The following is a 26,201-nucleotide window of genomic DNA, read 5'->3' on the forward strand; positions in this document are numbered from 1 at the left end:
GCCTTTGTTTGGAACTGATTGACATCATGAACCAATTAGATTGCGTCATCCTTCTCATATCATGTCTCATATCATGTCTATATCATCCTCCTCAGTCTTACCAATGGTAGGCACATAGACGTTTACCACTGTCTTTGGATGGTTCTATTATGGCTGGTACTACCTGCATATATATTCAAAGTGGTTCATTTGAGCACTTCTTACAAGTCACCTGACACTCTCCTGCCTGCTGAAATTACCCTCTGCAATGTCAGCATGGCCTACTCAGTGTTTTGCTTCCTTCTCCTTAGAGCACGGTCGCTGCTCAAGATATTTGGTTAACCTATTCGCTCTTTATGGGCTGGTGTAGGCCCGCTTCTATGTGTAAGGCCCGTTCTTTCGACAGTTCCTTGGAGGGCCTCAAGGTCTAAGTGTCTTGCATGGACTACCCTAGATCCTGCAATGTGTGTTCTCATAGTCTGGCCAATGCGCAGCCCAGTATAAGCTGGACTCTGATTTCCTCCTTTTCCTCTCGCAGGGTGCCGGTGCTGGCTTTCACTTTGAACCCTGTGCACTATTTTCACTGATTTTGTGACCTAATACAGAAAATTGTGTATGCTGAAAATTGCTCTACCATTTTGCTTTCTATTTTTGGTATGTATGTATCATATTTGCAGCACATTCCTCAAAAAATATTGAAATGTTGGCCAAAAATATATGATCACACAAACACTTGTCTTATTAAGGTGAACTCAAGCAGAAAAACATGTGATATTCATTCTTCAGGATACACTACATTTTCAAATTGGAACCAGATAGTACATCATTTTACATATGCAGAAGATCTTACCTTTGCAATCACATCAAGCGTTACTCGACTAGTCAAGTCAAGAATTCGAACTTCTCTTTTTCCATCAGCACTTTCTGCTAGTTTTTCCATCAGAGCCTCAGCCTTCTCATTGAATGTTTCCATCAATCCCATGAGGTAGCTGCAAGTTATGGTTTATTAATATCTCTACATAATAATTGTTTAAGATAAAGAATGTGTAAAAAAAGTCCATTATCTTATATGATCATTGTATTTTTATGTTTGCCAAGATAAAACGTTAGCTGTAAGACAGAACTCTTGCAATCACATAAACCATCAGAGATATCATAAACTAGAATATAATCATTGATGACATCACTGATGACATCTCAAATGACATTATTGAAAACACCACTGATGGCATCATCCATGATACTGCAGTAGATACTAATTTAGCTTTCTCTGCTGCGGTGAATAATCATTTTTCTATTGGCATAATCTTTATTATGAGTAAAATTATTTTTTATAATGAGATCCTCCTGTTTCCTCACTCTGAAGATATGGAAGAAAATCCTTCCCTTCCTTCCAATGGAGTTAAGAAAAACTGTTATCATAGCCCTAGTTATCTCAAAATAAGATTACTGTAATGCCTTATATGTAGGCTTGCAAAAGCACCTACTAAACAAACCACAGACTCTTTAGAATGCAGCAGCCCGGGTGCTGATGAACCTTCCAAAATGTTGTTCAGTTTCTCAAACTGCACTGGCTACCAATCAAAGCACAAATTAGGTTTAAAGTCCTATGCTGGGGGCGTGGCCAAGATGGCGGAGTGAGCGGTCGCACTCTCCGTGAGCTCCTGAAACCCCAGGCCCTTGGACCGAGATTTTTAGCAGTATCTCCCCCATATCTGCTGGGAGATCGAGGAGAGAGAAGGGGGCTACCAGCGACCCGGCGGTGGGACTCAGCGAGGCCCCCGAACGATATCACAGGAGGTCGCGGAAGGCAGGCGCGGGACAGAGCAGCAGGGAGGGGCCGAGAGCCGGAGCCTGCCGACGCGGACCACGGCGCGGAGCCAAAGCACTCCCGAGGCTGGGCCGGCGAGAACCAACCCCGAATGCCGGAGTCACCGGGAACGGGACTGCCAAAGGAACCTCACGGGGAGAGGTCGATTGAGGACGGCGGGAGGCGGAGCCAAGGCCGGGGCCCGGAGCCACTGCACTGCGCGGAGCCGGGGGAGCGGCCTACGGGCAGACAACGAGGTGGAGAGCGACAGCGGAGCCGCGCATCGGAGGCACCGGTGAGGAGGTACTCTGGCGGGATAACCTGTGCGGCAGTCGATCCTGGATTCCGCGGGGGACACGACAGGTGGCCCGCTAGCCACCTGACGTCAGCGGAGGAGCAGCAGAGAAGTACAGGGCCCAGTGAGGAGTGCGGAGGAGCGTGAGGGGTGAGCGTGGCAGGAGAAGAGGTCGAGGTGCACCCGGCGGCCTGGCCAAGGGCCCGGCACGCATCTGCCTGGGAGAGTCGCCCCTGTATTGCACAGAGACGGACAGTTCGCTTTGAGGAGTAGCCGGTGAGCCCCGGAGGACTGCAACAGCGAAACAGGGCCCGGATCGGGCGACCTAGGCCCCTGGGAGGACACGTGGCATCTTACGAGGAACGGCCAGGGGCCTGCGGAGGGCGCTACCTGCGTAGCCGGGGGCCGGGTGGAGGACTAGTGTATCCGGCGAGTCTCGGAGTGGACGGTTTCCCTCCCCCCCTGGCCGGCGCTGTTTCTTGGGAAGGGCTGCAGAGAGAGGAAGTAGGCCCCGCGGACTCGCGCTGCCACCCAGGGGTGAGAGGCAACAGCAGCGGGGCTGAAGGCCCGAGAGCGGAGTAGGCTGAGGAGACCCTCTTGCGGTGTGTCACGTCAACGGGCCCGAGAGGTGGGGTGTGGGCTCGGCGGGGCCCTGGTGGTGGTGTGTTGGTGCCGCCCGACCAACCGACACAGCAGGAGGACAGGTGACCGAAGGAGCGTGGGGCGAGCCCCCGAGGTCTGGCGACGCCGGCGGGCGAGTGGAGCACCTGAGACACAGGAGGAGCCGGCCGCCCCCTACCAATGGCGGGCAGCAGAAGCAGCAAGAAGGGGGACCGCACTCTCCCGGAGATGCTCAGCAGGAACCACCAGAGGGTGGACAGGGGGCAACCGTCGCCGGGCTCCTCCGGGGGTGCGCAGGAGACGGACGAGAGAGAGCCGCCGGTGACTAGAGCCTTCATGGAGTCACTCTTCAGCTCCCTTAGGGATGACTTCCAAACGCTGAAACAGGAGGTCGCCGGGGAGATGCGAGAGGTGCGCAGAGAGGTGGATGGCCTGGGAGAGCGGGTGGCCTCCATGGAGGGTGCTGGTCAGAGGAGGGACGAGGACATTGAGCAGTTGCAGCAGGAGGTGCTGCGCCTCCGAGACCAGCAGCTCGACCTTCAAGCCCATAACGAGGACCTTGAAAACAGATCCCGGCGGAACAACATTCGAGTCCGGGGAGTTCCACACGCGGACGAGGGGTCCGATGTGACCAGCTACCTACAGAACCTGTTCAGGGAGATCTTGGGAGAGCCGACGGACTTCCCCATCCGGATCGACAGAGCACATAGGGTGGGACCGCCGAGACGCGCGTCGGCACCACCGCCGGATATTCTGGCCTTTCTACCGGACTTTCCACTCAAAGAGCGCATCTTGGCTGAGGCAAGGAAGAAGCCATCCCTGACTTTTCGAGGACACCCAGTGGCTTTGTATCAGGACGTATCTGCCATAACGCTTCAGAAACGCAAAGCTTTCAGGATTGCCACGGACTTTCTGAGGGAGCGCAGCACGCCCTATGCCTGGGGGCACCCCTTCCGACTCATCTTTCGGTGGAATGGCACTTTGCACCAACTACGCTCACTGCGGGAGACCTGCGGGGTATTGGGCATTCCTGAGACGGAGGAAGACACGGCTACGCCGCACCGTGGGCGCGTTACTAGAGACGGCTGGCAGCGGGTGACGGGACGGAGCACTTCTGGCCGTGCCGAGAGGCCGGACTCACCCACCATCAGGGCCGGCATGGCCGGCGCGGTGCTCGAGGTGGCCAGAGACACTGCCGCTGGTGACGTCGCATTGACGGCGTAAGAACACTCCAGGGGGAGATCATCACAGCTTACTTCACTATACAGGTTTGGGGGCTCTGGGGGTGGAGGGGGTAGCGGGGAGGAGACGGTGGCTGGACGTCCACTTAAGTTACTCACCACAGACTAGTCCCTCGTGGGACTCGACTGGGACTATGGTTCATTGGGGTTGGGGGTCGGGGGAGGGAGGGAGGGAAGGGTGGGGTTTGGGGTTATTCGACTATTGTTCAAGGGGTTGTTTATTGGGGTTAGGGGGGGTTCGCTTAGGTTGTGGGGTTGCGGGAGGGGAAGGGAGTGGTTGGGGGGTTGAGTGGGAGTGTTGGGGGGGGCTCGGGAGGGGAGGGGGGAACGTCCAGTGCACCACAGGGATTACGGCCGCCTTGGCGGCGCTCTTGAGACAAACTCCGCGCCTGCGGAGGCTTTGCGCTACTTCACCTGTCCTTCCCTATGCCGCCTACCACTCTTAAGCTCGTGACACTTAATGTCCGGGGCCTCAACAACCCGGTTAAGCGGCGCGCTGTGTTATCCCTACTAGAAAGCACCCGAGCAGACATCTGTCTCCTACAGGAGACTCACTTGTTGCCTCGGGACTGCCACAGGCTCCGATCCCACAAATTCCCAACTCAACTCTTCTCTTCTGGCAACTCTAAGACGGCAGGGGTGGCGATTTTGGTGGCCAAGCAGTTCAGGGGAGAGATCCTACACAAACAATCCGAACAGAAAGGGAGACTATTAGCCTACAGGTTCAGGGTGGGGGGTATCCACTTCACAGTGGGATCTGTGTATAGCCCAAACGAACAACAGGAACGCTTCTTACGCGCAGCTTTGGAGGATGTCACTGCCTCACAGGACAGGCACATTATCATCGGGGGTGACCTCAATATGGTCTTTGACTCGGCACTAGACAGATCCGCGCTTCGCTCTCCGCAAGCGGGGGAATTCTCGGCCGGGTGTAAGACACAGCTGGCGGAGCTGGACCTCCACGACCTCTGGCGCTGCATGCATCCTACTGATAGAGACTATTCATTCTACTCCCACGCACACAAAACTTACGCGCGCCTGGATAATTTTTTGGTCACCGCGCCGGTATGTGCGATGGCTACCGCGACAGAGATGGGGGTGGTCTCCCTGTCTGATCACGCTCCGGTCACCGTCGAGCTTAGACTGCCGCCGATCTCGGGTCCACCGCGGGTTTGGCGCCTGCGGGACACGTTGTTGCATAGGAAGGCAGTAGTCACGCAAGTGACGCATGCCATTCAGGACTACCTGTCCCATAATGCGGATTCCAACACTTCGCAGGTGACACAGTGGGCTGCCATGAAGGCGGTGATACGGGGGGAGTTTATAGCTCTTTCCTCAGCCGACAACAAGGAGCGGCGGCACAAGAGGGAGGAGCTCACCCAGCGGGTCCGCGAACTGGAAGAGGTGCACCGCAGGACAGGGGCTCCCCGGGTATGGCGGCAGCTAAAGGAGGCCAGAAAGCTCCTGGCGGCCCTGGACATGGACCGCGCGGAGTACGCGGCTTTGCGCTTGCGCCATGCCTACTACACGGGAGGGGATAGATGTGGCCGGCTGCTGGCGAACAGGCTTAGAGCGGCTCGACAACAACAGTTAGTGAGGGAGGTCTCCGACTCCACGGGGTTGACGGTTACGGAGGACACCCATATAGCTGAGGCTTTCCGGGGATTTTACGCGGACCTCTATTCGGGGGACCCCCCGGATGCATATGCGACGGCGGCCTATCTGGACTCGATTGCCCTCCCCTCCTTGACGCCTTTGCAGGCAGAGCACCTTGACAGGGATATACGAGTTGAGGAAGTGATTTCCGCCATCGCCCGACTTAAACACGGGAAGGCCCCGGGGCCGGATGGCTACACATCCCTTTTCTATAAAACGTTTTGTGCGACGCTGGCTCCGCTTCTCACGCGTCTCTTCAACTCCTTCACTGCTCCCGGGGCCATCCCACCGGACCTGCTACAAGCCTCTATTACGGTTATCCCCAAGCCGGGGAAGGACCGGACGCAATGTAGTTCCTACAGGCCGATCTCACTTTTGAACGTGGATCTTACGCTGTACACTGGGATCCTAGCGGCCCGGTTGGCTCCCCACCTACTAGGCCTTATAGATCCTGACCAGGCGGGCTTTGTCCCGGGACGGCAGACGGTAGACAACACCAAGCGGATAGTTCACCTCTTAGAAAAAGCATCACGGATCCCAGGGGAGAGAATGATGCTCTCGGTGGACGCGGAAAAGGCGTTTGACCGCGTCCACTGGCCTTATTTGGAGCAGGTTCTGCGGAAGGTGGGGATAGGGGACAGATTCTGATCATGGATCCTCAATTGCTACAAATTTCCGACGGCAGCGGTGCGGGTGAATGGCTACAGCTCCAGAAGTTTTGCCATTGAGAGGGGCACGAGGCAGGGTTGCCCGCTGTCGCCCCTGCTCTTCGCCCTGTACATGGAGCCTTTCGCCCAACGGGTGCGTCACAACCCAGGGGTAAAGGGGGTGAGGTTTGGAGGCTTCACTCATGCCATTAGCCTGTATGCGGATGACGTCATACTGTCGCTGGATGATCCGCTCACTGCCCTTCCGGCGTGTATCGAGGAGTTGGACTCCTTTGCCGCGGTGTCGGGATTCAAAATGAACATGGGGAAGTCAGTGGCGTTGGACGTGTCGCTCCAGCCAGCTACTAGGACTTCGTTGCAGGACCTCTTCCCGATGCTCTGGTCGAAAGATTTGGTGCCTTATCTCGGGATCCAGCTGGCTCCCACCTTGCCGGCTATGGTGGCGGCTAATTATGCCGCTTTGGGCAGGAAGATTCGGGAGGAGATAGGCCGGTGGGATCGCAGCACCTTGTCATGGCTGGGCAGAATAGCTGCCATCAAAATTACTGTTTTGCCCCAGATTTTGTATTTGTTTAGGGCGTTACCATTGCAGCCGCCTGCAGGCTGGATCCAGCAGACGCAGTCGGACCTGGCGCGTTTCATATGGCGGGGCAAGAAGCCCAGGATGAAGAGGGCGCTCTCTATGCTTGCGCCGGAGGCCGGGGGGCTGGGGATCCCGGACCTCCGCAGGTACTTTCAGGCAGTGCAGTTACGCTACTTGGTGGAGTGGAGTAGGTGGGAATCCGACAAGCACTGGCTTTTTCAGGATCAAGCGGTGGCGGGTAGGGTTCCATGATGGAATATCGTTAACATAAATATCGTCAGAAATAAATATCGTCACTAAAATATCGCTTACATTAATATCGTCATCCTATACTTAAACAAGGATTCACACAAATATCGATTTTTTTTTATCGACAACCCTAATATCGTTCACACTAATATCGACAACATAAATATCGACTACTACATGATCGACTTTATTTTAAATAACATGACCTTAGACATATATATCGACTACACTAACATCGACGACCTATCTACTTATAGAAATATACAAAAAATATCGTCTTTTTATTACCAACTCGATATGCACTATTCTTTTATTTTACACACTTTTTTTAACTATTTTACTTTACAAAACTATTCACACATATAATTATTTAACGGTTTTCTAATTCAAAATAACGTTCTCGACCAATGATTTTGAAATTTCACTAATTGAACCAATCAAAAGCTACCATTAATTAACTCACTAATATAAAAACAATTATACACTTAACGTAATTTACCATTTTTGGGCCAAACTTGGAGAAAAACGGTTACCTTGCTGAGAGAAGAGAATACAAACCTACGACTACAACTACAAAACGTCATACTACACTTGAAGTAAGTAAAATCCCATTGCTTTTTTCATTCGAACTTAGCATAAAGTAGATAAACTCCCTAAATTAAAAAGTGTTCTTCTTTAGAGTGAAAAAAGAACATGTTGAACTTATCAACAACGACCAGAAACTTACATGTAAAAACATTTATTAACTACCTTATCCATGTCTACTTAGATAGCTGATAAAAATTATTTAAACTTGCTAAGTAAATGTACAATTTACTTCATATATTAACAACTACTATCATCCAAATACTATAAGTAACACAATGATTAGAAAAAAAAAATGAATGCTGCGCTAGGTTGCTGTCCAGTAGCACAGGCGCAAAGGAGGATAGTTCAGTTAATCCATGAATGTATAGGCAGCATACGTGGCAACTGCTTCCAACAAAAAATAGTTTGCAGGGCCACTAAAAGTCTCAGCCATCCAATTAATTAAAGAAAAGGAACATACGTGTTCTTCAACCATCGGAGCCTCTAGCACAATCAGAGGGCAACCGGAATGTTCCTCTAAATAGCTCATAGCCAAGAAGTCGTAGGCAGCAGTTGATATGTCCCAATTACCCAGGATACCATGCGCCGCACCACAAGCCATAATCCGGACACCAGAACAGGCCAACTCGTGAGACACTAAGGGCCTCATCAGTCGATCGAAATCCGGCACCGGAGACACCGTGTTGGTCAAGCACAAATCCAGAGGCCATTCAAAGGGACAATCCAGGCAGTGAAATACAGGTTGCACGCAGGTGAAGTAGGAATACCTGAAGGATAATCCATATGCCAGGCTTAAAGTCGCCAATGGCAGAGTACCATAAAAGTCAAGCATCCTATCACGAAGAAGATGCAGACGGGACAGGTGCTCGTGTGGCACAGAAACAGCAGCCATTCCGTAGTATGAAAAGTAAAAGCAGCACACCTGCCACCAGCGCCAGAAGCAGCGGAACACCTCCAAAGATGCTCGAGAAAATCGAATGAAAAAATTCCGGAATCACACCAAAAATAGTTTGGAAAGAGGTCACGAGGCCTGAGCCTACAAGTTTAAAAAAATGAGCCAGGCCGGTCGTGGACGAGGCATTGAAAATAGTTTGGATCAAAGCTCCGAAATGTAGGGGGAGGTCAGTATTCAAAACCGCCTGTACCTCAGTGCGTGTATTAGCAACGTGAAGGACAAATGTTTCACAAGAGGAAGTCAATGGCACCTCTTTTTGGGACAATACAGCTCTTATTCTGCTCAACTTGTTGAACTCTGCTTTCAAGGTTGGAATCGAAGGCCAGATGGAAACATCCAGCCGCCCGTGCGGGGGTGAAAAGAGAACATTATTGCAGCAGACAACCCTCTGCGATACAGTTACTATATATGGGATTCCCACTAACATCCCGCAGCAAGCTTCATTATTCAAAATTAAATAACTACTGTTTGCAAGCAGCGTCAAAGAAGGCGTAATCACAGGCACTGGGACACCTCGTAGGACGCAGGCCAAAATCGGGGCTTGTACATTGCATGCACCGTGTAATTGAATGTGCCTACATACCAAGGAATGATCTGGTGTCGTGGTACATTCCTCACCCTTCAGATAAACCTCAGTTCCGTCCCTAGTACATCTATACGTAAAGGGGAGGGACCAAACCTCATGTATGAAAGCGGTGCCCAGCTGTTCATATCTACCCAGAGCATAATGTTTCATACAAGACGTAAACTTAAGAAGTGCGAACGGTAGAGTTATCAACCCGTGTATAAGCCACGTGACTGAATTGATTTCCGCCACAGAGAAAGGTAACGGTTCTAATTTTTCAATATGTAATAATGAATATGTAGCATCTTTCATGGACATAAATCGCTGCTTATCAGTAAGGTTAAAAGGAATGAATAACGATGTAGTGCTCAAATAGTCCCAAGGGACCCTCCCTGCCTTTAACGTCTGCAATGTCCATGCAAACTGCATAACAGAACGCAACTGGTTTTGACCATTATATAACACAGACATATCATCATGCACAATATCAACAACTGACGAAACAATATTATCTAATGTATAAATTCTGGAAGAGAGAGTGCTAATGCTGTTATCTATAACGGCTAAAACCTTTTCCATGTTTGCTTGGTCAATAGCTCTCAATCTTGAAGCCGCCTCAATTTGCGAAAATTTCCACACTTCGTGATAAATAGCATACGCCCACCTTTTGGTTCTGCCACCCACAGGACCTTTAACAAAATAATTCAAATCTATTTTGTCATGTAACTTCGATAAATGAACTTTGACAGATGCTAAGGTGGAATGTCGCAGCCAGGATTGACATAACTTTCCCACAGAATATGTAGTTACAGTATGTGACGCCTCAAACCGAGGGTCTACGCGTTCCAGAGGACTAAATACCCTTTTGATCAAAAATAAATTGTAAACTCAGGGAAAGTTCTGGATAGTAAACCATAATAAATTACTATTCTAACTCCAATCCAACATAAGTCAGGGAAAGTGCTGGATAGTAAACCATAATAAATTACTATTCTAACTCCAAACATAACATAACTCAGGGAAAGTGCTGGATAGTAAACCATAATAAATTACTATTCTAACTCCAATCCAACATAAGTCAGGGAAAGTTCTGGATAGTAAACCATAATAAATTACTATTCTAACTCCAATCCAACATAAGTCAGGGAAAGTGCTGGATAGTAAACCATAATAAATTACTATTCTAACTCCAAACATAACATAAGTCAGGGAAAGTGCTGGATAGTAAACCATAATAAATTACTATTCTAACTCCAATCCAACATAAGTCAGGGAAAGTGCTGGATAGTAAACCATAATAAATTACTATTCTAACTCCAATCCAACATAAGTCAGGGAAAGTGCTGGATAGTAAACCATAATAAATTACTATTCTAACTCCAAACATAACATAACTCAGGGAAAGTGCTGGATAGTAAACCATAACAAATTACTATTCTAACTCCAATCCAACATAAGTCAGTGAAAGTGCTGGATAGTAAACCATAATAAATTACTATTCTAACTCCAAACATAACATAAGTCAGGGAAAGTGCTGGATAGTAAACCATAACATAATTCAGGGAGAGTGCTGGATAGTAAACCATAATAAATGACTATTCTAACTCCAATCCAACATAAGTCATGGAAACTGCTGGATAGTAAACCATAATAAATTACTATTCTAACTCCAAACATAACATAACTCAGGGAAAGTGCTGGATAGTAAACCATAACAAATTACTATTCTAACTCCAATCCAACATAAGTCAGGGAAAGTGCTGGATAGTAAACCATAATAAATTACTATTCTAACTCCAAACATAACATAACTCAGGGAAAGTGCTGGATAGTAAACCATAATAAATTACTATTCTAACTCCAATCCAACATAAGTCAGGGAAAGTGCTGGATAGTAAACCATAATAAATTACTATTCTAACTCCAATCCAACATAAGTCAGGGAAAGTGCTGGATAGTAAACCATAATAAATTACTATTCTAACTCCAAACATAACATAACTCAGGGAAAGTGCTGAATAGTAAACTATAATAAATTACTATTCTAACTCCAATCCAACATAAGTCAGGAAATGTGCAGGTTAGTAAACAATATAAATTTTTCTATCTAAATTATTTTTTAGACCCTATTCCCCTATAATACCAAAATAACGCTTCTTCAATATTAATTTAATATTTTTTATTAATATTAAAAAATAAATTTCGTGTAAAAATTTGAATTTCGATGTTAAATTTTGATTTCATGATAAATTTCTAATTTAATAATATTTTATACAATTTTTAAAGACTACATTTTTAAATTACTACCCACCCTAATCCCCTATACCAAAAACCCGCTCCTAAAATTTTTATTTGACATTTTTAAATTTAATTACAAATTTAAATTCGTAAACAATTAGAAATTTAAAATTAAATTTTAAATTTCTTAATTATTTTCTAATTTGTTTATATTTTATAATAATTTACTATTCTAACTCCAATCCAACATAAGTCAGGAAATGTGCAGGTTAGTAAACAATATAAATTTTTCTATCTAAATTATTTTTTAGACCCTATTCCCCTATAATACCAAAATAACGCTTCTTCAATATTAATGTAATAATTTTTATTAATATTAAAAAATAAATTTCGTGTAAAATTTTAAATTTCGATGTTAAAATTTGATTTCATTATAATTTCTAATTTATTAATATTTTATACAATTTTTAAACACTACATTTTTAAATTACTACCCACCCTAATCCCCTATAATACCAAAAACCCGCTCCTAAAATTTTTATTTGAAATTATAAAATTTAATTACAAATTTAATTTCGTGAACAATTCGAAATTTCAAATTAAAATTTGGATTTCTTAAATATTTTCTAATTTGTTTATATTTTATAAATTTTTTAAAAACCAAATTTTAAATTACTACCCACCCTTATCCCCTATAATACCAATAACCCGCTACTAAAATTTTAACAATTCTTTTGTAGAAAATATAACATATTATTACTAGTAGGAGTTTTGTAAGTTTTTTAAAAACATAATACATATTTTTTTATAAATTTTATAACAACTTATATTTTTCTGTCGATATTATATAAAACGACATTTTGATCAACGATATTCTGTTCATCGATATTTTTTTATGACGATATTTTTGTCATTCTCACGAAACGATATTTTTTACAAAGATATTTTCTATTACGATATTTTTCACAGTCGATATTCTTACCACGATATTAATGCTAGTCGATATTTTCCAGTCGATATTCTATCTTTATACCGGCGGGTAGGCCCTTGCAGGAGGTGCCGTTCCTTCGAAGGGCTCACCGCCCGGCGAATCTATATGCTTCCTACGTCACGCGAGTACCCCTACGGGTCTGGGATGCTACCAACGCTGTGCACGGCCTGACAACATTCCCCTCACCTCTCACACCCTTGCTGGATAACCCGGACTTCACCCCGGGACTGGAGAGGGGGGCCTTCGCTCTCTGGCGGGAGGCGGGGTGTCGGGCCCTGTGTCATATGTACGACCCGGAAGGGGTCATCCCCTTCGTGCGCTTCAGACAGGAGTACGCGCTCCCGGAGACGGAGAGGTTGCACTACCTACAGGCTCGCCACTGGGCGTTGCATCCACAGGTGCGAGAGACGGCTGATAGGAGACTTCTCCCGTATGAGCGATGGCTTCTGACTCGCACGTCCGATGCGAAGCTGATCACCGATCTCTACAAGTTGTTACGAACACCCTCCTCACACTTCTATAATCCGGGACGGGAGCGCTGGGAGAAGGAATTGGGTAGGTCACTGAGCCATAAGGAATGGGAGCAGGTGGCATATAGGGCCAGGCACTCGGCGTACCATATGGGACTCACTGACACGTTCACCAAAGTCTCGACGTACTGGTACTACACCCCGGAGCGCATACAGGACATGGATCACAGCAAAGACGCTAACTGCTGGAGGGGATGCGGGCGGGTGGGCACACTACTACACATCCTGTGGGGCTGTCCGCTCCTCGACTCTTATTGGAAGGAGGTGATCGACGATATCGACTCACATTTTGCCACTGAACTGCCACGCTTCCCCGCATACATACTACTGGGCCTCCCGAACGGGTTGATGTATCCCTTGAAATCCCGCAGGGGTAGACAGATAGCTATTGCACTGGGATCGGCGATGCAGAATATCCTCGCGCACTGGCGCTCCAAGACACTCCCCACTGTCACGGGCTGGCTTCACAGATTATGGCATGTGTTGGGGATGGAGAAATTGTCGCTTACACTGGCAGGGGATATAGAGCAGTTCAATGATCTCTGGCAGCCGTTTCAGTCCCTGCTGGTTACTGAATTTAGGGAACTGACCTGCCCGAGATATCTTCGCCTCCTGCGGCTTACGGCGCTGGAGGAATCGGCCTCTTAATTGGTAATGTAGTGGAGTCCCTCTGGGAGAGACGGGGAGGGGGAGATGGAGAGGATCAGACCCACGCACTGGACGGGGGGAGGGCAGGGTTTGGGGTGGGGGTATGGGAATTAGGGGTAGAGGAGGACGGTTCGGGAGGGGGGGGGACTGTTTTTGACTGTTACGGCACTGTTTATCATCGAGGGTTACAGCGGGCTACTGTATTGTTAAAATGTGCACTACAGGGCCTCCAGCCCGGCATCCGACTTCGCCGCTGTACTTGGATACTCTCAATGTGTCATACTGTTTGTTTCTATGCATTGCAATAATAATAAAAACATCTTAAACCTAAAGTCCTATGCTGGGCTCACAAAGCCTTACACCAGGTTAGTCCTCTTTTCTTTCAAGAAACCTTTAAGTGGTATTCACCCTCATACACCCTACAGTCCATTACAGCTAGATTAATAAGAACTCCTAGAATCAAAACACCACACTGGGGAGGAAGAAGCCTCTCCCATGTTACATCCAAATGGTGGAACTCCAAGCCCGACCATCTTTGAATGCAACCTAATCTCCTAAACTTTAGGAAACTGCTAAAAACCTGGTTTATCTGCTCAGCGGTCTAAATCTCAATAATTCTACCTTCATGCAAGATATATTATATGACACTAGCGCTAAGATACCATTATGGTATTCATGCGTTCTACAAACCTATTAATAAAACATTACAGATGTTTTGAAGCCACTGCTTTTATTACTGTATTTAAAAAAATGCTGAACATATTTTTATTAATTATGTATGTTATTTTGTAATATGGTGGGTCTCTTGTTCTGATATCTAAATTTGCACACACTAGTGCAACATATCTGATGACCCAGTAGAAGACTACGGCCGAAATGCGTAGGTCTGATTTGTGGGTTAAAATGCACCTTGCAACTTGCTGGTTATTTGTTTTATAATTTATGGAAGCATTTGAAGCCAAATAAATTGCTTCTATAAAGGATTCCTGTGCGCCGTCTTTCTGTTTGTCCTGGTGATGGAGTGCTGAAAGCAGGGCTTTGTGCAGAAGCTTTCCTGAATATATATATGTAAGTATGCAATATTATTGTTATATATATATGCAATATTAGTGTTATATATATATATATATATATATATATATATATATATATATATATATATGTTAGTATATATGTATCTATATATCTATATCTATATATATATATATTCACTGAAAAAACCATAGGTTTTTTCAGACGTTATAGTTAGGAATTAGCATTTAAAAAACCTTACAAATTCACTAAAAAAACCATAGGTTTCAGGGACGTTATAGTTAGTTGAACATTTGACTCACATAAAACCAGAGAAATTTGCCTGTTATAGTTAGTTGAGCTAACTATAACTCACGCCCCCGCAATGCACTGCTGATGATGTCACATATTACATCACTCATGACAGGTCAGTGACATTACTGATTACATCACTCATGACATCTCAAATGACATCACTGATGACATCACTCGTGACATCATCCAGTGAATGTGTGTTTCTATAAAATGTAAATATGTTTTATATATATATGCCAAGGTGCATTGAAGAATGAATGCATTTACAAGTGCCTAAAGGAATTATTTTGTATGTGTGTGACTGACTGTATAAGTGAGTGATTGAACATGTCTTACTGAATGCATGGGTTACTGACTAAACTGTGTAAAAGTCTGTATTTGTCTCTCCATTGGTGTGTAAGCAACTGCATGGGTTGCCGAATACCTACATGAGTGTCTATATAGGTTATTGATTTGTTGTCCGAGTATCTGTATGGGTCCCTGAGTGTCTGTGTGGGTGGGTGGGTATATGAGTCTGTGCATAGATGTCTGAGTGGGTGATTCAGTGGTTGTATGGATTAAAAAGTGCATCTGGAAAGGGCTGTATGGGTGAGTTAGTGTGTCTATGGGTGTGATGGTGAGTGAATAAATGTCTCAGTGGTATATCTGTGACTAACTACATATGTTTTAAGCCACTATATGTGCTGGAGTATGAAAATGAGTATAAGTGAGACTAAGTTATTTTAAGAGTGGGTGTATAAATAAGTATCTGCTTCCATCAGTGATTGTATAAGACAGTAAATATGTGTTAGTATCTGTATAAATAAGTGCTGTGGTATGTCTAAAAATAACGAAGTTGGTGTGTATAACTGTATACATGATTAAATGGGTATGTGATTGATTCTTTGCATTACTGACTAGGTGTGTGAGTAACTCTATGGATGAGTGGCAGCATGTGAGTGCATGTAAAGATGTATGAGTGCATATTATAGTCCTCTATTGATGAGTAACTACATGTATAAGTGACTGGATGTGCGTGTAGACCTAGGAAATAGTGAGTGCTATGTAGTATATGGCATTCTTCTGTGTATGGATTCAAAAATAGTAGTCAGCATTTTAGAATGGGTGTATCAAAGTTTACATTAGAGCATCAGTATGTGCATCAGATTGTCACGTGGATGATTTAATGAGTGATGTCATCAGTGATGTCATTTAAAATGTCATCAGTGATGTCATCAGTGATGTCACTGCCCATGTCATGAGTGATGTAATATGTGACATCATCAGCATTGCATTGCGGGCGCCCGAGTTATAGTTAGCTCAACTAACTATAACAGGTGAATTTCTCTGGTTTTAGTCAAATGTTCAACTAACTATAAGGTCCCTGAAACCTATGGTTTTTTTAGTGAATTACTAAGTTTTTTAAATGCTAATTCCTTACTATAACGTCTGTAAAACCTATGGTTTTTTCAGTGAATTTCGAAGGTTTTTCAAATGTTAATTTCATATTTTAATGTTTATAAAACCTATTTTCTATTATATTTTTAAATATTTTGGAACTCTATTATAGTTCTTGTTTATAACATTAAAAATCATGTAATGTTTTATATCTTCCCCAAAAAATATGTATATATTTTTTGGGGGGGAGAAAACTGCACTCTGGTAGCGTACCAAGCTCCATCACCACACGAATCCTATCCGCCATATTCCTAAACTCGTAAATGATGCGCATTTCATATCCGACGAGTTCGTGGCACCGCATCCCGCGTAACATCATATACGCATGAAGTCACCCCAGGTACTACTTTGGTATCCGACGGGTACGCAGTACCAAGCCACGCATTACGTCATATACGTATGGGGTCGCGCCTGCTGTGCATTGCATATTCGACGAGTACACGCTGCCAGGCCATGTGTTACGTCACAGACGTATAGTATCGCGCCGGGTACGCCATTCCCTTTTTTTTTTGTTCTCAAAAGTATATCTAAATAACTTTAAACAGTATATGAGAGCACACGAAAATCTAAATTATTTTAAACATTTATATATTTCTAACTGTAATAAATTTATAGTATGATAAATATATTTTGTCAAAATCGCGTTGGGTGCGGATTCCTTGAGCGCTCGGTGCGCGATTGCCATGTGACCTTAACATGGCAATCGATAACAGTATCACCACTTTAGCGACAGGAAACTGCCGCTAAAGCGACGATAAGGGGTTGATAATATGCCCTTGTAAAGTCCCATAGAAGCCCAGGTTCACACCAGAACCTGGGCTTCTAAGGGAATTCACAAGGGCATATTATCAACCCCTTATCGCTGCTTTAGCGGCAGTTTCCCGCCTTAAAAGCGGCGATAATGTTATCGCCCTTCCTTCATAATATGGCCCATAATCTCTGGCCTCATGTATTTAATTTTAAGGACTTGCTGAACCACACTCTTTCTCGCAGACCTCAGCGTCCTAGACAAACGGGTGACAGATGGTAAAAACTAAGGGCTGGGTGCAATAGGCCGACGCTCTGTCTCCTCCTCCCTCTCTTCTTTTGACTCTCCCTCCCATCTCCCTTCCACCCACTCCCCCTCCCTTCCATTCTCACTATGGTCCTTTCATTCGGACTACCTTTCTTTACCTCTTCCACATAGCACACATACTTATGTTTCATTTTTGTCTTGCAGGTTTCCTACGCTGCTACTACTGGTGTCCAACCCAAGTTTTTTTTTATTATACTGTTCTATTAAAGTTAAATTTCTATTTATTTCTGTTTTAATAAAGGTTACTTATTTTTTCAAATAAATAACTGAATGTATAGGGCTTCTTTTTCTGACGACACTTGTCTATTGTTTATTGTGAAAATCATCTGTTTATAGGAGATTTTAAGGACAACATTATTTAATATTAGAGTGTACCTACCAAACATAATCTAACTGACTATTAGACAAATGAAGCCTGGGTAATTGTACAACTGCAAGTGTTCTATGAGTGTATCACTTTATGACACCATAAGTACTGCCCGTGTGATTACAGAAAAAATATGGCACTGCCTAGGACCACCGAGGCTTCAGGGACTGCTGATGCCCACCCTGCATATTTAAATAAAGACCCGGAGTGTGGCGATCCCCGGAATTCAGTTGGCTTCGAACCCCCCAACAATTAGTAAAAAATACCCTGGAAGGTGGCGCTCCCCTTGGCTGCAAAACGTCTCTGTGCCCTTCCGCGCCTAATTTACATGTGACATTAAGATCCCCAGTCCTACGGAGACCCCGCAATATAATAATTGGATTGGCCACGGAACATTACCCACCCACCAGGGGCCTCATTTAAAAGAACGGGTGACTTTTTTTTGTTGTTGTTCTTTTCTCTCCATTTTTACCATCCGCATCCCCTCTATTACAGCGCTTCGAGGTTTTCCTCCTCTCGCTTCAAGTAGTCGAACAAGTATTTGCTATCACAGGGTGGAAGCCATGCACCACCCTCTAATAGCAAACACAAATGTCCAGCAAATGCACACCCCAAGACATTGTATGAGTTGCGCCTGAGAGGTCGCCCTCCCTACTACCATGATGCATTTGTTAGTATAAACGCATACTAACACTACTTACACATGTGTAGTACAGCGACCCGAATGTAGTGAAGAAGCAGAGGAAGCGCAAGATCTAAAAATATAAATCCTACCTGAAGTCGGATGACAGTTCAATGAGACGACGACCCTGGCATGAGTAGAAACAGCTACACAAACAAAACGAGTCTTCAGCACAACACAAGCAATTTTGAAATATTGCTGAGTGGTGCCTTCTTTTTGCCTTCTCCCACTTGTCGCCAAATTTATGTAGTGAAGAGGCAGACAGCAGTGAATCCAATAAGTAGATTTATTACAAGAAAACAAGACACCTGAAACAACCACCAACAGGAGCAGACAGCAAAGCAACCGTCTAATCCAGCACCGTGTACAAACTCTGCTAAGTTCCCCTCATGACAGCCCTACATTCTAACATTACATACTGAGGGCCATATTATCAAGGAACGGCGTTAAAATTATCGCCGCTTTAGTCGCAGGAAACTGCCGCTAAAACAGCGGTAATGGGCTTGATAATATGCCTCAGAGAATTCCAATAGAAGCCCATGTTCTCGTGTTAACATGGGCTTCTATTGGAATTCTCCACGGCATATTATCAAGCCCATTATCGCAGTTTTAGCGGCAGTTTCCTGCTGCTAAAGTGGCGATAATTTTAACGCTGTTCCTTGATAATATGCCCCTTAGATTCTAGTAGAATTACATACTAACATTCTACTATGACTTACAATGGAATACTACACAGAGCACATGACTTTACAGCAATGAGCTCATAGTTTCATCCACGAGTCTTGACACTGGTAGGGGTAAAACTTTCGCTTCCCACTCCCTATATTGTATAAACGTAAACTAACACTTCTTCCACAAGTATGCTACAGCGCCCAGAGCTCACGGTTTAATCCCCGAGTCTTCACACCAGTAGGGATGAGTAGTTCGTTTCCCACTCCCTATATACTATAAATGCATACTAACACTACTTACACACTTATACTACAGCGGCTAGTATCCTACACCGCCCAGAGCCCATCACTTTACAGCAATCAGCTCGGTTTCATCCCCAAGTCTTCACACCGGTAGGCGTAACTACTTCGCTTCCGGTATACTATCAACACACAGTAGCGGTCAGTAGTTCGCTTCCCACTCCCTGTATGGTATAAACGCCTACTAACACTACTTGCATACGTATGCTACAAACACCAGACCACATCACTTTAACAGCAAAGACCTCACGGTTTAGACTCTCGGTTTCATACCCCAGTGTAGCACCATATCATATCGCCACCATGCCAATCTGAGCAACACCGCACTTTCAGACCGTTAACAGTGATAACTACCTACTGGCAACCACCAGTAGGTAATCAAGAACAAATTACAATAGTTCCTTGATTCTTTTAGCTTTCAAAAATTTTCTCTATTACTGTCTTTCTACTTTTCCATATAAATAGTATTTTTTATATTCAAGTACACATCGAAGTGATAAATGCAACGTATTCTATCAACACACTTTCTAGAACATTCTACAACACGTGGGGGTTAAAAGTTCATCAATTTTTTTAAACCTAACGATATTTTTTTGCAACATTTTCTCGAACATGTAACGGCATGTGCAGGTTAAAAGTTCACAATTGTTTTAAGTTCGATTAGTGCCTTCCAAATGCAAGTCATAAATGTTCCGCGCTCCATAGCTCGGTCTGCCGCAATGCATTTTGGCGGCGATTTACCTTGAAATACCGCGTCCATATCCCATCTCACTGTCACCGTACCAAACAGGGAGACGGACACTCCTCTGTTTTAGTAACTTGCAGGCAGTTGAGACAACGTATTCACCGTATGAGAGGTAAAGACGACTTTTCCAATACTTGCATACCGCTCCATAGAGGTACATCGTATACCTCTAAAGTACGTTTTTACCCTTTATTTTATTTCAGCGCATCCCTGATTACGTGCAAAGTAAGAGCCACTACCAGGCCCACTCTGTATTATTATCCAAAGCCCCCCAGCTTCCCCGCATCCAGAGCGCTATCACACGCTCCATGGTTTACCAAACTTGATTACTAAAACCTGTGATTACAACGAAGATCCAACATTGGTTCTCCTGTTTGACTGCCTGATACCACCCTCACTAGGGGTAAGTGATTTCTGCTGTTATAAACATCAGTTTTGCGCTTAGGCACGCTACCTTTTTCAATAATAATACCTGAATTTTTATTCACAGCACCCGGACTGTTTTTACACATCAGGCAGCGCAGACCACCGTTCAGGTATATTCACACAAAGAGCTTTTGCCTATACTGTTCTCTCAAATAGGACCCTGCCCTGATGGTATCATTCCATTCCTTCCCTAGGTGTCCTGACATTTTAAGGTCCTGAAGAGACCCTACATCCTAAATAGGGTTGAAACGCCGTCGACAGTAAACAAGGGCGAATCATTATTCAACACTTATGATTAAAAAGTGTTGTGAATTATATTGCTTTATTCCTTACGGTCGCCCTTATGCTTAATAATTGAAACCTTGTACATATGTCACATGATATGTCACTTTTAGTTTAGGTTCAATTACTTTTTCACTGGGACACTTTTTATGATTGCTTGCTAATTCTGTTATTGTATTTAATTATATTGTGTACTTAGACACTGTTTTTTGTCTGTTGCCTATCTAAAATATAAAACAATATTATTATGTACTGATTTTCTGATGTGTATAGCCAACTTTCTTTCTGACTCCGTCTCAAACCCTATATATTGCCATTGTGCTTTTTTATCATATAGTTGTTTATTATTCCACAGGAGCCATTGTTTCCTCTCTAGATTAATTGCCCAGGCTCCATGTGAGCAGGGTTACCTTGTTTTTTGTTTCCTTCCAAATGCAAGTAGCAGGTGTGGTTGAGTTGAGCAAATTTTATCCTATAATATGTACTATAATATGTACGTGCAAACTGCTTTTTCTTAACCAATCACAAACATACTTTTCCACAAAATGAATGTGCACCCTACTTTTAAAAAACAATGCTTTTCATCTCCCAATCAGGTATCGTTTTGTATGCGAAAAGAAACTAGTTCCCCATCTTTAAACATATCTCTTATTCTTCGAAGGAACTGCATGAGCTACAGACATCTTTCCATACCTTCCAGCCATACCTTCAAAATGCTAGTGTGGATTGTAGGACATAGCTATGTTTTCTGGTGCAAGAGGTATGCAGAACAGAGACGTATTGACTTAGACCTAGGTTTACAAAATGTGGACATTAAATGGTTTGTACTGAGAGGATTGAAGTGGCACCAATTGTTGCCTTTGGTTAAAACCTGTTTTCATCTCCAACACCCTGACCTCATGATTGTGCACTGTGGTGGAAACGACCTAGGCACATTGACTGGGGTAGATTTGGAAATGCTTATGAAGGACACCTTGGGACAATTGATGTTACTTTTGCCTCAAACTGTCTTTGTATATTCCAATATATGCCAAAGACAGAAGTGGAAATGGTCCAAACAATTTTGTCCTCAGATTGAAAAATCTCGGAAAAAAAGTCAACAAAGCTGTCTCTGCATACCTCAGAGACAACAAAATGGGGTCCATATACAACAACAACATACTTTTTGATATGGCGGATATATACAGAAGTGATGGAGTACACTTCACAGATCAGGGAAACTGAGTTCTCCTGAATAACTGGAAGCTGTGCATCCGCACTTATATGTAGCTCCAACTAATGAACACAAGGGTTCTTTTTAGAGCCACCCTATAACTTACAACTTAGGCCCCCTATTTTAGGGCCATATAACGCAAACTCCCGCACCCTCACCAAAATGTATTCTCCACACAGCTGTGGCGCAGCGGCCAGCCCATCTCACTTTGCAGCACAGACCTCTTGCTTTGATCCCCAGCTCTACACACCCATAGGGGTGAGTAGTTTGCGCTCTACAAATACCATATTGATTTACCTTTGCATTCCCTATACAACACCACCTAAGCACCATACACAAGCTACAATGTTCTAAACAAAAGTTCATCCATGTATCTATAACTACATGCTGACACTACTTACACAGATGTGGCACAGCGGCCAGAGCACATGACTTCACAGCATATGACACACAGTTTCGGCTCAGGCTTTAATCCCCGACTCCGGCAGCAGCTCAGTTTAGCAACAAGAGACTCTAGACAAAACCTCACATATATTCTGTACCCCAGGACTTTCATACCAGTATGGGTCAGTAGTTCGTCCTAGTAGTTTTAACATATCCGGACACTACTTCCACAACTGTAGTGCAGCGGCCACGGCACATGACTACACAGCATAAGACACACAATTTGGGCTCACGCTTTAATCCCCGAGTAGCGCAACAGCTCACCGTACCCGCATCAGACTCTACCCAATACCTCACTTAATTTCCATAGCCAACCACTTACACACCGTTAGGGGTAAATACTTTGCTTCGCACCCCTCTATAGCACACCCTAAACAAGCCACAGAGGTTACAGTGCAACTACCCTCCTATTTCCCCCTTTGTAGAAGTGGGCCTCAGCTAGGTCTACCAGTGCAAGGGGTTCGCCCTTCTCTGCACAGAGTCCTCAGACCAATAGGAAGAAGTTGGCACAGAAACTGGAATAGAAAATACAAAGTTTAATAAAACCTCATAAGGTGGAACTACATTCAAACAGCACCCTTCGGTATTGAGTGAAGTAGCACACTGAACAGAAAGAGCATGGTCCTTTTATACCCACACAGGGGCTGAAAAAAGGTGGTACAAGTATACATGAGAAGAGTTATGCACATAGATGGTCATACAGAAATGCACAGTCAACAGTAAAGGAGGAGCTAGCAGTTGCTGACTCTGGTAGAAACAACCTGACAGCTACAGACTAAAAACAGATGTATGGACAGTTAGACTCTTCTGCGCATGTGCAGAGTAGCAGAGTCTAAGTATAGCCAGTCCTTGAAACAGAGCACAAGGGTAAACAACAGTGAAGAAGGAAACAGCTCTTGGTGAGCACATAGCAGACAAAATGGCTGCCAGAAATACAAATGGATTCCACAAAATGGACAAGATAGCCTCTAAATATGAGATGGATTCCGCTAATGCTAATCCAATCGCCGCCAATTTACAACACCTTTTCCCCCCTTTTTTCACCTTACTCGCTTCAACAGAATCACAAAATGGCAGCCAACACTTCCTAGTTGCAACCGCTCACACCGCTCACAGCCAATCAGCAACAAGCTCGTGCTCGTAACGCCTCAGCCAATCAGATGGCAGAATTCCCAAATATCGATATCTGTAAATTTTGATATTTCTCAAAAACTACTGAACTGATTTACACCAAATAAACAAAAGCGTGCTTTCTAGACCAAGACCCTTCTCCCTGCCATATTTGGGGTAATTCCGTTCACCCGTTAGACCTGTAGCCTTGTCTAAAGTTTCCTATGGAAGTTAACATTGAAAAAACACGTTTTGGGACCCCCCTTCTTTTCTCGGCACCCCCCTCACCAATCACCTCCAAACTTTCAACATAGGAGCTGATCTCAACAAAGAATTAGTTTTGAAAATTTCGTGAAGATTTGTCTATCGGCGCCAAAGTTATTGGGAATAGAATGTTGCCATTTTCCTATGGTAACTAGGTCCTAACTATAACTTCCTTCTGGCGGTCGCCAGTAGGTATATATATATTTTCAAAATTTCTGAGTAAGCGCCCCAATCGGCGATGACACAAGAGGCGGCACACCAGGAGAAGGCACAATTATTTATTGTGCACTAGGTCTTTCACCTAGTGCACAATAAATCATTGTGCCTTCTCCTGGTGTGCCGCCTCTTGTGTCATCGCCGATTGGGGCGCTTACTCAGACATTTTTGAAAGAATCCAAGCGGCTGCTGCTGCCGCTGGCAGGCACCAACACCGAAGGCAACCGCCGAATGCAGCGTCAGGTGGAATATATATATATATATATATATATATATTCACTGAAAAAACCATAGGTTTCACACAAGTTATAGTTAGCTGTACATTTCACTCGTAAAAAACCTATGAAATTCCCCCGTTATAGTTACTGTAGGCAACTATAACTCACGTGACCGCAATCCTCTGCTGATGCTAATACTGTATTTAGACACTTATTTGCCCATGTCTTCTTTCATTAAATTTTAGCTATACATATATTACAAATATTTTTTTTTCATAAAGACACATATGTCATCAGCACAGGATTACGGTCACGTGAGTTATAGTTGCCTACAGTAACTATAACGGGGGAATTTCATAGGTTTTTTACGAGTGAAATGTACAGCTAACTATAACTTGTGTGAAACCTATGGTTTTTTCAGTGAATTTGCAAGGTTTTTTAAATGCTAATTCCTAACTATAATGTGTGTTAAACCTATGGATTTTTTATTTAATTTTGCACGGTTTTGCTTAATTATTTTTTTTTTTGCATTTTTTTCCGTGCGCGTACGGTAAGCTGACGTTACGCGTACGTCACGTACGTATCACGTAAGCGCACCGTCCTTATGACGTACGGTGTGTTTTAGTAATACGTACGCGACGTACGCGTACACGCATGCGCGTTGCGCGGAACCAACGTCGCGCTTACGCAGGTGCGTGTAATGCGCATGCGCGAGTGCCGTCATACGTACGCGCCCCGTAAGCGCTCCGTAAGCGTTACGTTTGCGCATGCGCACTTTTTTACGAGCGCGTACCGTAAGCTTACGGAGCGCGCACGGTAGGTCATGTGACCCACAAGGAACACTTTTCATTGGTTTAAACTACTTTCAGTTCCAGAAACTTCAAACACCACACCCATTCCCCTCATTACTGCTTGAGAAGGAGCTGGATTGACATTGGAATACAATGGCAGAACAGCAGAGCTCTTCTGAGAGTGAGGCCAGCAGCACCACCATGATCCAGAGAAGGAGGAAACAAAAGACTTCTTTTGTATGGGAGTATTTTACTTTTCCAGAGGGGGAGAAAAAGGTGAATGCTCAATTGGTCACTTGCACACTTTGTGGCCGTGTTTTATCTAGAGGAAATACAAGGAAGAAATATTCCTTTGGAAATCACTCTATGAAAAGACACCTGCAGGATAGACATCCCAGGACCTTTGCTCGACATACTGGAGAAAACTCTTCAGTAAGTCACCAGAGCCCAACCTCAGATGCTCAGCCGAGTACATCATCGGCAGCTCAGCTGAGCCCTTCCTCTGAGGTGGGAGCATCACCTTCTTCTTTTCCTGTGGACATTAACCCTCGATTTGGGAGGGTTGAAATGAGGTGTACAAGATGTGGTGGTCTTATTGTTTATGGGGAGATCAGTCTTCCCCTTATTAACAATAAGATAGACCAGCATGTTTGTAGACGCTTATAATATTCCCATTCTTTCTTTCCTCTATCCCTGTATTAACCCAACGGCTCTTATAAGAGCCAACCTTGCCTCACAATTTTTTTTATTTTTTTTTAAGCTTTCCTTTTTGCAAATTTTTTTTTACCGTGCGCGCACGGTACGCGTAATTCCGCGAATTTCGCGGAATTTCGCAGTTTACACCGCATTCGGCGATTTTTCGAAAAAAAAATAAATTTCATTTTTGCCCTTGAGGGTCCTTCTGGGACCCCCTGACCAAGGCTAGGGGGTCAGGAACTGTCGAGCCTGCCCCCTTTTCACATTATCCACCTTTTTTATTCACCCCCCTGACAGTGCGAGTGACAAAATGGCGGCCGA

The 26,201-nt window shown here is 44.5% G+C and overlaps 1 protein-coding gene across 1 annotated transcript in view; it reads right to left on the minus strand.

Moving 5' to 3' along the window:
* Nucleotides 1-26,201, minus strand: part of LOC146799019 (cholesterol 24-hydroxylase-like) — a 263,806-nt gene that overhangs the window by 142,479 nt on the left and 95,126 nt on the right. The window contains exon 6 of the mRNA XM_085626414.1: nucleotides 830-968. Coding sequence (XP_085482540.1) covers nucleotides 830-968 — 139 coding nt within the window. The remainder of the gene's footprint in view (nucleotides 1-829; nucleotides 969-26,201) is intronic.

This window comes from Triturus cristatus, chromosome 9 (genome assembly GCF_964204655.1).
Source record: "Triturus cristatus chromosome 9, aTriCri1.1, whole genome shotgun sequence".
NCBI lineage: Eukaryota > Metazoa > Chordata > Amphibia > Caudata > Salamandridae > Triturus > Triturus cristatus.